At 37.9% G+C, this 15,115-nt stretch overlaps 2 protein-coding genes across 3 annotated transcripts; both read left to right on the top strand.

The window, feature by feature from the left end:
• The first annotated feature begins 469 nt into the window (after nucleotides 1-469).
• fam110c (family with sequence similarity 110 member C) lies at nucleotides 470-3,193 on the top strand. Its single transcript, XM_011491613.3, has one exon. The coding sequence runs from the start codon at nucleotides 808-810 to the stop codon at nucleotides 1,834-1,836; it is 1,029 nt and encodes a 342-aa protein (XP_011489915.1). The 5' UTR covers nucleotides 470-807; the 3' UTR covers nucleotides 1,837-3,193.
• Nucleotides 3,194-5,061: 1,868 nt separating this feature from the next.
• On the top strand, nucleotides 5,062-15,085 carry fbxo25 (F-box protein 25). 2 transcript variants are annotated; one of them, XM_004083484.4, is made up of 11 exons: nucleotides 5,062-5,173; nucleotides 5,726-5,904; nucleotides 10,519-10,622; nucleotides 11,377-11,426; nucleotides 11,510-11,602; nucleotides 11,679-11,772; nucleotides 12,244-12,428; nucleotides 12,617-12,799; nucleotides 13,096-13,239; nucleotides 14,084-14,110; nucleotides 14,506-15,085. In XM_004083484.4, exons 2-11 carry the CDS (start codon nucleotides 5,777-5,779, stop codon nucleotides 14,593-14,595), a joined length of 1,098 nt encoding a protein of 365 aa, XP_004083532.1. In that variant the 5' UTR covers nucleotides 5,062-5,173; nucleotides 5,726-5,776; the 3' UTR covers nucleotides 14,596-15,085. The 2 variants fall into 2 exon arrangements, with proteins under 2 accessions (XP_004083532.1, XP_011489914.1); XM_011491612.3 differs by lacking the exon at nucleotides 14,084-14,110.
• The last annotated feature ends 30 nt before the right edge of the window (nucleotides 15,086-15,115 follow it).

The following is a 15,115-nucleotide window of genomic DNA, read 5'->3' as shown; positions in this document are numbered from 1 at the left end:
AAAGCAAATGTTTTTTCTTTTTCTTTACACCCTTCCAGTCATTATTTTAGGAAATTTGAAGAAATGCAGAAAAATTTGGGGAAAGCATGTGACCCATGTAATGTGTTTTATGGAAAAATCGTGAAAATTCTAGGAAGAAAGGATGTTCAAAAACGAAAAAAGAGTGAAGACTTCTTGCTTTATTCTGAAATAATTCACATTTTTGGCCTTAGAGAAACATAGATTTCAGGCAATGTAGATAAATTAATCTGTGCCCCGAAATAAGCTTATTTTCCTATAAACATGACTTGGGTGCAACACTTGTCTTGCCTTAGCGATCTCTGTGTCACACTGTAACCACTACTTCCGAGATGAGCATAGATGGGGCAAACATTTCTTGCGCAATGTTTTTACAATGGGGACCTAAACTGTTCTTTGATGAGTCCAATTTCCTGGAAATTTGATAACAGTTAAACAGGAGATTTAGCTGCTAAAAACCAGTTCTCCAAACAGTTATTGTGTTCTGAAAACCCCACATTTCCACTCCTCAACAAAAAAAAGCAGTATCGACTCTCACAGTTCTCACCTGTGATGGTATCAGGTGTACTTTGGACATGCCTGTGTTTGGTTAAAACACAACCTTACGCAGAGTGGGTGGGGTGTATTGATGGGTGTTTGAGCAGACAAGGCGAAGTTTCCTGTCCTGACTCGTGCTCAGGCGAAGAACAGACTCGAATGGAATCTGTCAGGAGCAACTCTGGAAAGACCTAACTCCAAGTGATTAGCTTTCCTGTGGAAAGTGTAAGCCTGGATGCTCGCAAAACCACAATGGAGACCAACAGTGACGCCACAAAAATCCTGGGAAAGGGTCCTGAATACTTTCGCAAGCAAATGGAACGCGACAACAAAGGACACATGAGTGCTGTGGAGAGGCTCGCCGCAAGTAAGCCCATATATGTCAAGAGCCAACAAGTGGTCAACTCGTGCCAGGAGCCAGTGATCAACCTCAGCCCTTTTACTGTGAGCAGCTCTGGATCTTCCAACCTTCCATTGAAACATGGTGGGAATCTTGTTACAGGGAATAGCCCAACCAGTGTTGCACAAGACTCCTCACCAGGACAAGAGCGTCGGTCCAGCTCCAAAAAGAGACCAGATTCACTTCTAATCTACAGGCAGAAATGTGAGTCATTAAGAGGGCCTGCAAATAATCGCAAACATCCGATGTCTCGTAAGCTCCTGCTTGGTCCTGTGAATGGAAATGTCCCATTACTTGAGAATGCTAGCAAGGAATGTGAGTCTAAAGGCAACAAGGAAAAACTTTTGCTGGCTCAGGGAGCAGCAGAGAACTGCAGCTCCCGTGTCTTTGTCTCTCAGTCAGAGAAAAGGTCAAATAGAGCTGTGGAGGAACACAGCACGGAAAGCAGCAATGACTCTGGCACAAAGAAATGTGCTGGCGGTCTTCTGGAAGTTCCTCAAACTGAAAGGAGATCTGGGAAGGGGGTCAGCCGGTCCCACTCTGACATTAGTTCCCGGTATTCCACAAATTTTGCAGACTTTGACGTCTTTTTTAAATACTGCGGCTTGGACAGTGACATCATCGATTCTTTGGGAAGAGAGAACTTCTCAACATGTTCAGATGAAATCTCGATGAGCATCATTCGGAGCGTCAGTGTATCCACATCAGACGACGGCTTCTCCAGGGACAGTGGTGACAGTGATGGACTCCTGGAGAAGGAGTTGGAAAAAAAAGAGAACCAGGGCACGTCAGTTATTGAACGCAACGCACGGATCATCAAATGGCTTTACAGCTGCAAAAATGCAGCAGAGACTGGGAAGATGCTGCGAGATCTCAACTAATGTTTCTATAACACTTGCTTATTTGAATATACAGTACTTTATACACTCTTAGCAATTTATAATCTTTTGGTGTTGGTTGTGGAAATCTTTCACTCTTGGAGTATTTTCTGGAATTGTCAGCCAATTCCGATACTCCATGTTGATCCATCAATGACAAAATAGCTCAGCTGCCACCTTTAAACACAAATATTACACTTAAATTACACTTAAATAGTTCTGAGGGAACGCCTTTGTCAAGTCAGATAATTTAAATGTTATATAGAGTGACATTTTTCATACTCAATTAGTGTTTTCACACAAAGATTTCTGACTACTCAAGTCATGTTGTGAAAGAAAAATGTGAGATATTGTCGGCTGAATATTTTCTGCTGTAAGGATCCAGGGGCAGAGTCCATTCTACCCAAATAACAGGCTTGTTATCAAGTCCGATCAGAATTTCTTGGATGTTTGGGGGTAAAAAAAACCTCAGACTAATTTTTTTTTTTTGTATGAACTTCCACAACCCCGTTTTGTTGATGTCCTGAAGAGAGAGTTCTTTCCAGACTGTAGTTTTACTTTATTGGTCATTTCAAAATGAATATTAAAAATGTGTCATAAAACTGATGCATTTCTTTAACAACTAAACAGTGAATTTATGTGGCAAGTTTTTTGCTCTAAGCAGTCTAATACTTTTACCTTCAAAATTGTATAACTTCACAATCAAAGCACTAATATAAGTGACCACACCAAGATAAGAAGCTTAGAGCTCATGACTCCATGATTTATTGTTTCACACATTTAAGGATAGCTCTCAGCAATGCTGATACATTCTTCTTCTCGGGATGTCCTAAATTGTAGTTAATGTAACAAATCTTTGATGTATACAATTAACTTTTTGGTTTTCTCCAGGTGAAAGGTGCACTTTAAATTAAACATAAGCAGGTTTATATACATTCGTATGCATAAAAGAGATTATCTCATCATGCCTTTCAGTATTAGTAAAGGCGAGGTACAAAGAAAAGCTGTTATTTTCCACCCACCCTTTAAAATGTATATGTGAGGAATGTGCCAAGTAATCTGATGGGCTTATGTCCAGTGACCCGTTGAAACTGTATCTCCATTTCCCTCCCAGTTTACGCCTTCTTTGTCTCCTGACCACTTTCTGTGTTTCTGCCAAGTTTCTTTGTTGCTTTTTTTAAGCTCAGAAGCTGCAGAGAAAATCTTCAGAAGGTACTTAAGGTCACTCAGTTTCAGACTGAGTTTCTCTCTTGCAGAGCTAGACATGAACAGTTGTTTGGTGAAATAGTGTTTACAGCAAAATTTTGCTAAACAAGTTATTTTTGGCACATCTGTGATAAACAACATGTTTCACATCATTGTTTCTCGTGCTGAAGTTCAATTTTTAATATCTTTTTTATCAAGTGAGTTTTTCCATATTTGTTGTTAAAAGATGAATATTCTTGGTTAAAAACAGTTGGCAATCCTATGTCAAGGATGGTGATGCTGTTTTGAAAAGTAGAAGCTAATTTTAATGGATAAAAAGAGACATGTGACTAAAAGAAAGGCACAGTGTTCAATGTGATGAGGAAGACCATAGCATAGAAACTGAATTTAGCTACTTGAGCCTTCGGAGGGCAGTATTTAACCACAAGCCTGTTTAAGATCTGCTGAATGCAATTCAGAGGCAAAGAACTTTTTTTTTAAGCGATCATAAAAACATTTTTAAACTTGTTATGCAGCACATTTTTATAAAAATATACAGGAAATGTGTTGAACAACCAAACACTTGCTTCCTGATCTTTTTCTTCTTCAGAAAAGTGTTTCATAATATGGTTAGATGTTTTTCATTAGAGTAACTATTATTTTGGAACAGCTATGATGATGATGGAAGGCGGATGATGAAAGCAGGTGCTAAAAAAGTTTTTAAAATATGTTATTTTAAGGAAGTACAACAGACAGGACAGACAAGTTTAACCAGACATTTCAGACAAGAAAACTGTCTTGAAAATTACGTGTAAAGGAAGTAAAACACCGGCTTGATGAGCTAAGGCCAACATTACATAATTGTGAATCAGAAATTTTTTATTAACTTTTAAATAATAAGGATATAATATAAAAGGCAGAAGTAAAATTTATACCAGGCAAAAATCCAGCAGACAATTTCAACTGGGAATTCTTCACATCACTCTTCACTATAGCTAATTGAGGTGGTCTTTATGTATTTAAAATTATTTTATACCAATTCTTTTAACTTTAATGCAAATTGGAGTTTAAATATGTGTCTGAAAAGCTTTATCAAAGTTTGATCCACATTTTTGAAACTGTTGGGCAAATAAAATCCTACAAGCCAAGTCTGTGATTACCGTACTTGGTTGTTGTCCAGTAATGCAAGGCAGATAAAATATAAAATGTTAGCAGGCAGATAAAAGATAAAATGTTAGCAGGCAGATAAAAGATAAAATGTTAGCAAACCTACCAAATTAAATGCTTCACTAGTTTTGTCTAGGGATTAACATAAGGATAAGTCCTTGCAACAGCCCTGCGACTTGTCCAGGGTTTTCTTCACCTTTGCCCAGCAGTAGCTGGGATAGGCTCCAGCATCCATTTGATCCCAAAAAGGACATAGTGTGTTAAGAAAATGGATGGATGGAAAGTATAGGCCAAAAAAAGGCAGAGGTTTAGATTTAAGCTAAAACTTTAGACTTTCTTTTGTCAAATCAAACACATTTTATTTTAGTTCAGATGGACTGAAGACCAATGATATCCCTTGTGGTTAAGGATATATAATAAAAATAAGCATTTTATTTAATTTTGTTTGTATCTATCCTATTACCCAGGGGTGTATTGTTGTTAATGTTGATGTTTCTGAACATACATTGAAAAGAACAGGGACGTTGAGAACACAATGTGCTTTTTTCATTACGACATTATTGTTAAAATCAAGGGTTCGGGTAATCAATGCTGAGTTGTTGTTTTTTCTTTTTTTAATTACAATAATCTAAAAATAATTTTACTTCAGGCACACAGTAATCATTTCTGCAGCTTTTCCCCATCCCCCACTGCAAAATAAAACACAAGTACTAGTGCGCAGTCCTCTGTCACGTGTCGGAAAAGCCCCAACAAAACAGAACGGATTAGAAAGTTGTAGTTGACATCTCCTCTAACCAATCAGAAATTAGTCTCTGAGCAGAAGCGACGCACTTTTAGTGATTCTATCCAATCAGAGAGCGGAGGCGGGTGCACAGCCCATGATGACTCCGCCCCCTTGCATTTACTTCCGTCAATATTTCCAGCGCAGCAGTGGCAGAGGAGAGAAAACTGAGCCAGACAGCAACAAAGGAGTCGATTGACTTCAAAGGTTCGTCATATTCTGATGGTTCAATCGGTTCTTTAGAATCTCATTCTATCTATTATTGTAAAAACCTGGGTGTAAACGACTGACAGCTTGTTTTTACTTTTATTTTTAATCGTCAATGTCTGCTCTGACTGAGCGGCCGCCGCTTATGGAAAGCGTAGATCATTAATTAATGTGTTGTTGTTGTTGAACGAGAGTTATGCATTTTATTTTTGTATCAAAGCAGTTTATTTTTTAATTTACTACCAGTCACTGTCTTGTTTATTTTATTAGTACAGTTGTAGCCTTAGAGTCTAAACGGAGGCCCTCGTTGTTTATATTGTTTCATTAAGCCGTTTTAAAAACCGCATTTTTGCGCATATATTTTTATTTCTGTCTTCTACTTGCATGATCTAATTCAATATAATTTATTGGCGTATTTCCTTTAAGTAAACAATCTTATTTTAAAATGATGTCAACAGAGATCATCAATTAGCATCAGAAATGTGACATTGCTCCCATGTTTTTTCTTGAATGGTACATTCCTTAAGGAGCATTCTTCCTTCTGCTCCCCAGGAGCCTGGAGGGTGAGCTGCCCTCTCTCTGCTCAGTCCCTCCCCAGCTAAAATGCCTTTTCTGGGCCAAGACTGGAGGTCACCAGGTTGGAGTTGGAGAAAGACGGAGCACGGCTGGAAAAGGATGGTGTATTTTGGGCATGAACTAGAGGACAACAACAGAGAGATAAGCCTGAAAGAGTAAGACCATAACTCTGTTGATGTTTATCTGCCTATAAGTAGGTTATGCTTTTGTTGGTCACTGATTTACCAAAAATGAGTCATGGCATCAGTTCTACTAATCTTTCTTTTTCCTGTTCAGGACATTATTGTGAGTGCTAAATATGTAGTTCGTTGCAATAAATAATCCTTATTCTAATATTATCATGTAAAAAAAAATAAAGGGTGCCAAAACATTATATTTTTATATTTCACGCTTTTATTTTGAAAGAACTTCATCAGAAGGAAAGAGGGAACATTTAACCTCAATAACTTTTTTTTTTGCAGTACCTGCATCCTTATTTTTTTCAATTTTTGACTTTAATAATATAATTTCTAATTCTGTTTTAGGTTCTATAAAGTTCACCATTGTTTACAATATCTGTTGTCTACAGAGACACTATGTTGTTTTTTTCTGTTATGTATATGTTGTTTTGTCTGAGTTTCGTGGCATCCTCTCAACGCCACGTGTGAAAAGTAACCAGCTTGACCTCGTAATTCTTCAAGCCCCAGGCTGCAGCTACATTCAGGCTTGGTCGTGTCATTTTAGCTAAAGATCTGAGAAACTCTAAAACTCTGTTTGAAGTAGGGTTGTGCCGATGGACGATATCATCGTCCATCGTGATGGGTGACTGACATCCCGATGGAGAGACCACCATCGTGATGCCACGCCCCCGCCACGTTGCGCGTCGACACCATAAGCCGCGGTTACATGTACAAAATATCCTGATGGGATCAATGGTCGGATTAGAATCCAACCGTGTACATGGGCCCAGAAAAATGTTTTCAGAATATAAAAACGTTCACTAAGGTCACAATTTCGGTCGGAATAAATCATTCGCACACGCGCAGTATTCGCACATGCGCAGTTTGAAAACCGGAAGAGGATACAACTTCCGCCGAGCGGCTTTTTTTCCAAACTTTATTGAAGGTAACAATTCAATACAAAACGATAACAGCGCCGAGCGGCTATATGCATTGACATGTCAGCTCGGTAAAATACGAGACGATCTTCTAAACGTGCTTTTAATAATGTTACGGTTATTATCAAACACCTGTTCGCTCATCATTTGAATTTTAATCCGTGTGGTCAGTGCTTTTTCTGAACGAAGCCAGGATTAGCAGTATGCTAACACGGGCTAACAACATTAGCTTTGGGTGGCTCTGCATCCTGTGAATAACATCAGCCTTTATTTAGTCGGGACACGACTGGAAACACAAATCCACGTGATTGATTGAATGTTTTCTAAGGACTGAGCGACATTTCTGCTTTGAAGCTCAAACCGCTGTGTGTGCTGACGATCCGAACTGTGCTCAGACACACGTTTAGACCCGGTTCTGAGTTCGGTTGCTTGTACCCCTAGAGCTGCGGGACGGATCGCAGTCTTAAATCTCCCATACATAGCGCTCATGTAACAAAGCACCCCCCCCTTCCCCTCAAACACAAAGCTGTAAGTCCACGCTCCGCCGGTCCACTTCGCTAGTTAAGTGCGGGAGCGGACTACTTCTTTTCTATTTTGCTTGTTACTTTTTCTGTTAAAATCACTTCCCTCAGTTTATACTGGATCATCGCGGATTTACCATTAGTTGGGAAATAAAATGAAAAAAGCAAAATAACGAATAGCAGTTATATAAGAACGAAAAATGTAAAAATACCCCCCCCCCCCCCCCCCCCCCCCCGACGATGTCATCGTCCATCCCGATGGTTGACAGCAAACATCGTCAACGGCCAAATTAGGGGACATCGCCCAACCCTAGTTTGAAGGCAGATTTGCCGCCAAGGCTCCCACTAAAAAGCCTCAACTGGAAATCTCCTTCCAGCTCGCAGAAATTCTTGAAACCATTTCAAAACCAAACAAGGTGAGCCGGTGCAGAAGCCTATAAAGTTTTGTCTCAAAGCGGAAATGTTTTATCACAGATGTTGAGCTATTACTGCTTAATATCTCTGATAAATCTCTTTGCGCTGCAGGCAAATGTGTTAAACTCCTGGCTCCAAATCTCATTTCCATTAAGATATACACCAATGAAAGATTAACGGCATATAAGCAATGACTTCACTGAGCAGGAAAAGAATTGTTTACATAGTCTGTGCTTTTTAAATACATTCCCTCTTAAACATGTTTGATTGGGATAACTTCTGAAAATGTCTCAATCAGGAGTTGGGATTGCATTTTAGCGCTGTTCTTTTTGACTTATAACTAATTGATTACTTTCGATGTAACTCCCTTTTCTCCATTTATTATACATTTGTATAACTTTATGCCTATATTCATGGTAAATTTTTGGGATCAAAAACTGTTAAAAACCTAAAAGTTTTAATTGTGAAAGTGTCGTATTTAGGCACTAAGTCTATTAAAAACTGAAATATATGTTAGTGTTTGGTAGCAAATTGGGCTATTATAAACAAGGAATAAAGTTAGTTTTGAATCCTTCCTAAGTTATTTTGTCACTAATCAACATTTCAGGCTTTTAATTATTTGGTCAATCTTTTGCTTTTTTTTAGTACAATGAAAAATGAGAAGCTAACTTGATTATTAGGAACCAGCTGTAACTATAAAGAGGTCTAGTTATTGTCCGCTGAGCGAGTCAAAGCTGGAGATATCTCCTGGTCTCAGCCTCTCGCTTTGTTTCTACCACTTTCCTCACACAAGCCTGTTGTGAATCTTGGCAAACAATGCAGCAACACACAGTGTGAACCCATGACGGTGTCTCTATAAACTGCCAGTCCTTTGTCATTCCAGTGATTTCATGGCCAGGCAGATAACAGTAGTCAGCAAACGTTTCCTCCAGCTGCAGTGTCTCTATGATGCATTCATTACCTGAATGGTTTTGTCTTAAGTCAACGTCATCATCACGCTCTGTTGTCTCACAGTCTTATATTCTGGATTTTATTGGAAGCTGTGTTTGAACTCAGAGCATGTTATTACGTTTATTCCTGGCTATAATTCGCTCTGACGTTTTTCTTCACTTTTCAGTACATTTGTGGTTTAAAAAAAAAAAAAGAATTCTTTGCCGCCAAAAAAGTTTAGTTCCTCCAGCAGGAAGTGATTAAAGTAACACATTGTGACTTTTTTTATGGGTAGCCTGACATCTGCATAAATTCTATAGCTGTTAGTGGTGTCAAGTCCTGCTTTTCAGAATGAGTCCACTGTTTGGATGGAGAAATCTTTGAGATTTGTTTCTAAACTTTTTAATTCCAATCTTTGATTATAGAAGAAACTATGGAAAGACAGCAAATTAAAGGTGCCTTCATTTTTTAATGTTTGCTGGGGGTTTTTTTCAGTAAACCTTAGTTAACACAAATATTCAAAAAAGCAAGGCAATAATTTAAGAAACATTCCCAAGTTGTAGAAAATAAAATGGCAAGGAGGACAATAAAACCTAAATAAAAAAATAACCAGACTTTGACCTATATCTTCTTACTGGTTATTCATTTATGAACCGTCTGAAAACTTTTTCAAGCTGAATTTTGTATATCGTTTTTAGTGTCAATCTATTTATAGTTAACAGTTTGACACTGAATCTTCCTACCCTGCGTCAATATAACAGAGTATTAAGGCCACCACTAAAGAAAGATGCATAAAGAAATATATGAGAAAATTGTTTAAAATCTTATATGGAAAAAAAGAAAAATTTTACAAGATTAAAATTGTACAATACTTTTTTTTTGTTGACAAAGACCTTCATTAGTTAAAATGTTTATTAGCTAGAAACTGGCCTGCTTTGAAACATTTTTTTGAAAAAATGTAAGCAGCAGTAAAAGATTTGAGCTGTAATTGAGTGGCTGATTTTGATGACCCATGAGCGTTGTGCAAATCATCTGTGCTTTGTTCAGTTTCTGCTCAACTTTGAGATGAAACAGCTGTTGCTCCACATTGAGTCTTTCCTATTGTTGCCTTCAGGTCATTTCCTGTTTGTCCAAAAAGTGGGAACCTAAATCCCAAATCTACATCTTGTCTACACCCCATTACAACATTTCTGAGTCTTTCCCGCCTTTTGATCTGAATTAGAAAAGATTCAGAAACAGAAAAACAAACTCCAAATAAAACTTTGGAGTTTTATTATTGTTTCATTTTCAATAAAAACTAATGCTTTCTCCCTGGAAATCATTAACTGGTTCTCTAAAAATCATCCGTGACGGTTAGTTTGTGTGGTAAACTTTAAAGTTCTAAAAAAATTGCTCAATGGAACCATCAAAAAGTAACATTTGATGACATAGAGCATGGAAGAGCCTGACGTATTCAGAACTACGACCCGTCAGAACCACAATCCCCTCTGTCAGGCTGATGGACATCTGCCATCTGCAAAGTCTCTCAGTTTCTGACAGACAGCTTGTCTTGATTAGTCTGGGTTCTGTTCCCTTCTTGATGGTGTTCCTTCGATGTCCAGTCAGATTTTTCATTCATTTTTGGCTCTGCGGACTGTAAAACAGCAGCTGGTCATCTGGCATGAAGCAAAAAAAAAAAAAACAGCCTCCTGAGCTTCTTCAGGATGCTGCAGAGCAAAGCTTTCACCGTGGCCTGTGTTTGACCAACAATCAGAATTCCCTGGTCTCTTTGAACGTGCTGTTAACTTCTCTTTTTTGTGTGTGAACAGGCTTTGCAGTGACAACAATGATCACTTGTTTGTGGGGGACGTGTGTGAACTCAACACTGCAAAGAGGAAAAAGGACTTCTACAACAACAACACCAAATTTCAGTGTGAGGATTGCCATTTATTCACATTTTTGCTGCTTTCTCAAACTTCACACACAGATTCTTGTTCTGCATTCAAGACCAAGACATCTGTCAGACTCATGTCGGACTATTAAAAAACCTCTGCCTTTGCTTTGTCTCTGCAGACATGAAAATTATGATTTTCAATCGATTTGCCTGCTGTACATCACATCTAGTGATGCATTTTTTGCAATCTGCTCTAAAAATGTACCTTTAAAACTATTTTACATTGTGTGAAAATGCTTTATATTTATTTTTTTAGTACTTCTCCAGCTTCCTTCCACATTCTTTCCACAATAAGACTGAAATGTCACAAAAAAAAACTTCTTAGTAGTACATTTTGTTCTTTTTTTGACTGCGAAAATTACAACATTTTAGATCAAACTGTGTTTATGTTTTCATAATAAAACTCAAAAGTGTAAAGACGAATTAAAAATGCATAAATCCAAAAAATAAGCAAAAACAAGGTCAAAACAATTAGAAAAATGACTTTAAAAGACAAACGAAACTTCTCTCAATGATTTAAAAGCTTCCAATTATGTGTCATAACTCTTTTTTTGTTTGATTTAAATAAAAAAATTCAAAGTTTTGAAACATTCACGTTAAATTTTAAAATGATAACTAAACTAATTGGCGTAAATCCGACATCATTGATATTAGCAAATGCACCAGTGAGTTCAGAGGCTTATATTTCAAAACAGGGGAATATATAATAACATTCATTTACTTTGCTTTTTAGTTGTTTTCCGTGACAAATGGATCTATGTGCAGAAAGGGAGCACCAAAGAGGTGAGCACCGAAGCCTTTTCTGTGGTTAACCAAAGGCGGTTTGGTTTGCGTATGGAGTTGATTTTCTCCCCTTTGCACCTCAGCGTCATGGGTACTGCACACTCGGTGAGGCACTTAACCGCCTCGACTTCTCCAGCGCCATCCAGGACGTGAGGAGATTCAACTACGTGGCAAAAGTGAGCAAAGACGAGCACGATCACCTGCTTTCGGAGCTTCATCACTCATGTTCGGATTCCTCTCTTTCATTTACAGCTTTTTCAGTTAATAGCCAGATCTCAGCTGCCATCTTTGAGCGGAGCTGCCCAGAAAAACTATTTCAACATTCTGGAGAAGATTGTGCGGAAGGGTAAGGAGGCCAGTCACCAATGGGGCCAACTTTTTCTATTTTCTGTGGGGACTGAAAGACTTTTAGCTCTTTAAAAGATATGGATTTCAATAAGTAAAACATCACATTCTCATGAGGTTTTTATTTATTTTTTAATCATCTGTAAAGTTAATTTGAAATACTATTCAGATAAGGCGCAGGTATTCCTCCCTCTGCAATTTTATGACAGATAAATCAAGGCTTTTTTCAGCGGATTCCTGGCCACTCCCTGATTTAATTGGCAGTTTTGTGTGTTGAATTCTCATTCATGAAGCTGTCCTCCATAAGAGTTCTCTAATTTGCTGTAATCTTTAAAAACATGTATTTGAAATGAACTTTTATTTTCTAGGTAAGAATAATAAAAGTTGTTTTATTTATTTAATTTACAGGATGTTTAGTTTATATTTAGAATTCAGTGTTTTCTTTTGTGTATATCTTGAATTTCCACTGAAGTGCTGGAGGATCACTACAATCCACGCCTCGTCAAGGAGCTTCTGCAGGACCTGAATTCCACTCTGCACAGTTTGACTCTCCACGTGGGCAGATGCGTCCTCGTCGGTAACGTCAACATCTGGTTGTGCCGCCTGGAGACCATCGTCAAGTGGCAGCAAGAGCTCAACGACCTAGAGATCCCCAAGGTGCTGGTACAGTTTCTTTTATATAGCATATGAATGGATAGGTCTGTTTTCCCTGAAAACCAAACCTCACTATGTGTCAGCATTTCTTTTTCTACTGTGGTAAGAAATTCTAGCATTCAAGCAAATCTGAGCTTTTCTTTATCTATAACCAGGTCTGTTTGTCCTTTTCTTGCTTTCTGTTTCTTCAGCAAATCTATAGTGGCATGTCATTTAGTGACCTGCCTCTGCACATGCACAACAAGATCCTCTGCAACCTATCCGATGCCTTTGACATCATAAACTTGGGACAAGCCACGCCAACACTGCAAGTCCTCAGCGAGAACGGGACTCTGTGGAAAAAACTCTGCCTCTTCCACTTTTCTGACAAACTGGTAAGAAAGGGATCCTTGTTTACCTATAATTATAACATTCTAAATACAGATTTGGACAGTAGCTGCTGGTGAAATTCCTGCACTGGAAAGAGAAAAAAAAGTTCCATTTGGGCCACTAGAGGGCAGAATTGTCAAAGCAATAGTTGTTGGTTTGTCTCATCTTTTCACACATGAATCATTTAAATACTCAGTCATAACCAGTGTTAATTATTAAGCAGATCTATTTCTTTAAATAGTAACTATATTAAAGCTCTAATTACGTGTCTCCTCTTTTCTGTCGGTTTCCAAAAACGCAGTTTTGTAGGAATTTGGTCATAAACAAGAATGATAACGTGGACTGGAAGCTGATGTACTACAGTTTGCTGAAGCACTACCCCATGAAGGAGCAGTACGGCGACACTCTGCACTTCTGCAAACACTGTAGCATCCTGTTTTGGAAGGTAAGCCCGACTGCAGCCACCAATCACCTCAAACACTCCTGTAAGAACATTGGGAACACATGCAAATTTAGTGGAGGGGTTCGTTTCTGGTAAGCAAGAAGGAGCAATCTTCCTTTATGAACTTTAATGACTTACTAGTGGAGCATCTGATTGGATATTCTGTTCAAAATATGTAGATCAAATGATTAAAAATGCTTGTAATTATTAGATTTATGACAATTTTGGCTTTAGGTGTTGGGCCTCTGACATTGGCACTTTCTGTACCAAATAATAAAAGTGAATGCAGAAACAAACCTGCAACGTAATAGTTTGCTTGTTTTGGAACTTTGGAAAAAAGCACATTTTGTTAAATCCGATTTCAGTGCCTGTGTTCTAATGATGATTTGAGAAGTCTCACTCCATCCCATTTTTTAGAATCTTTGGAAACAAAAAGCTTTTATTACGTTGAAGTCAAAACAAAAAATGGCATCAGTTCTTTTTTTAATAATAAAAGACTTTTGACTTAATTCTCTTGGCATGCAAACTTTTTGAACCTATTCAAGAACATGTGTGCCCTGCTGGCTCTGCTAATCCTTGAGTACTCTGGATTTGTGGACTCGTGTTTTCACACGTGTAAATGACGGCGTCTCCTTGGTGACTGCTCGTCAAACACAAGAAGAAAGAACCGCAGGAAATTCCACAGAGAATAATGTCACTCTTAAAGCTTCACTTCCCTTTCTTTTTTCCTCCTCGGCTGCTCCCTGTAAAGTTTAACCCTTTTTTTCTCTCCTTCCTTTTCCTTGCCCGGTTCCTCTCCTTCCTGCCTCTCCTCCTCCTGGTTACCTCCTCTCACTTTTCCCTTTAGGATCGCAGTGTGGCTTTGTTATTCAAGGTACTCATTGTCCTATTATGAGTTTTTGTTGGTCTTCTCTTTTATTTCCTGAAGATGTGACTGTGTCATTTTACTGAAATATTTTAAATAATTATTCAAAATTGTCCCTATTAGCTTAACATGTAATCCTATTTTTCATAGGGGAATGTTAGGAAAAACCTGTAATGTAATTAAAACAGGAATAAAAGAAGATGTGAGAACAAAATCTTTTAAATATTGCCCCCAATAATCAACCAACTTAGGTAAAAAAAACTGTTTTGATATTTCTGCGCACTCTTGAAAGGCTTTACAATTGAACCTGATAGTTCAAGATAAAAATGGTGTTTTCACATGTTCTTGTGTTATGTTTATGGGGGGTTCCTGCTGTTATTAATATGCTTGTCTTCTCTTCTCAGGACTTTGGCCATCCATGTACAGCCAGCGACCCGGACAGTTGTCTGATGCCCGTCTCTCCACAGCACTTTATCGACCTCTTTATGTTCTAAACTCCATTAATTTAATTTTTACTCCTTCGACCCACATCCAAAGGGCTCTTTTTTTTTTGTTTTTTAGCGCACAAATAGCTCCATAGGCCATTGTGAGGATCAAAGAGTCACCCTGAGGGAACATGTAAATAATTTATATGTAAAAAAACATATGTTGGATATTTGTGAGTAAATATTAGTTATGTGCAATATGACAAAAGACTTATTTATGGGAAGTCCAAAAAAAATCTGTAACTATTTGATTATAATGACTTTGCATTGCCAAGCCTGATCCTTTTTGAGTTCTTTAGTGTGAACAAAAATATTGACTGTCTTACTCAGATGTGGACACTTTTCTACTTTTGTTAGAAGTTTAAAGTGACAAAGGCATCAACATTGCTTAAGAAAAACCTTTTTTTTATCCGTGCTCCAAGTTTTTATACTGTTCCTTTATCATTCCAGCAGTTTTCATGGTACTATCTTGGCTTACAATAAAGCCTTTTTAAAATTCTCTGAGTATTTCTTTTTATTGGGTGAAGCT

This window comes from Oryzias latipes, chromosome 24 (genome assembly GCF_002234675.1).
Source record: "Oryzias latipes chromosome 24, ASM223467v1".
Lineage (NCBI taxonomy): Eukaryota > Metazoa > Chordata > Actinopteri > Beloniformes > Adrianichthyidae > Oryzias > Oryzias latipes.
This window is presented reverse-complemented; position numbering and strand designations above follow the sequence as displayed.

What these genes read in the sequence shown, in the direction of transcription:
- fam110c (XM_011491613.3), top strand. Translation starts at nt 808, where the DNA reads ATGGAGACCAACAGTGACGCCACAAAAATCCTGGGAAAGGGTCCTGAA.
- fbxo25 (XM_004083484.4), top strand. Translation starts at nt 5,777, where the DNA reads ATGCCTTTTCTGGGCCAAGACTGGAGGTCACCAGGTTGGAGTTGGAGA. An exon ending in AGAAAGGGAGCACCAAAGAG is followed by an intron (nt 11,427 to 11,509) that starts GTGAGCACCGAA and finishes TTTGCACCTCAG; the next exon opens with CGTCATGGGTACTGCACACT. An exon ending in ACGACCTAGAGATCCCCAAG is followed by an intron (nt 12,429 to 12,616) that starts GTGCTGGTACAG and finishes CTGTTTCTTCAG; the next exon opens with CAAATCTATAGTGGCATGTC.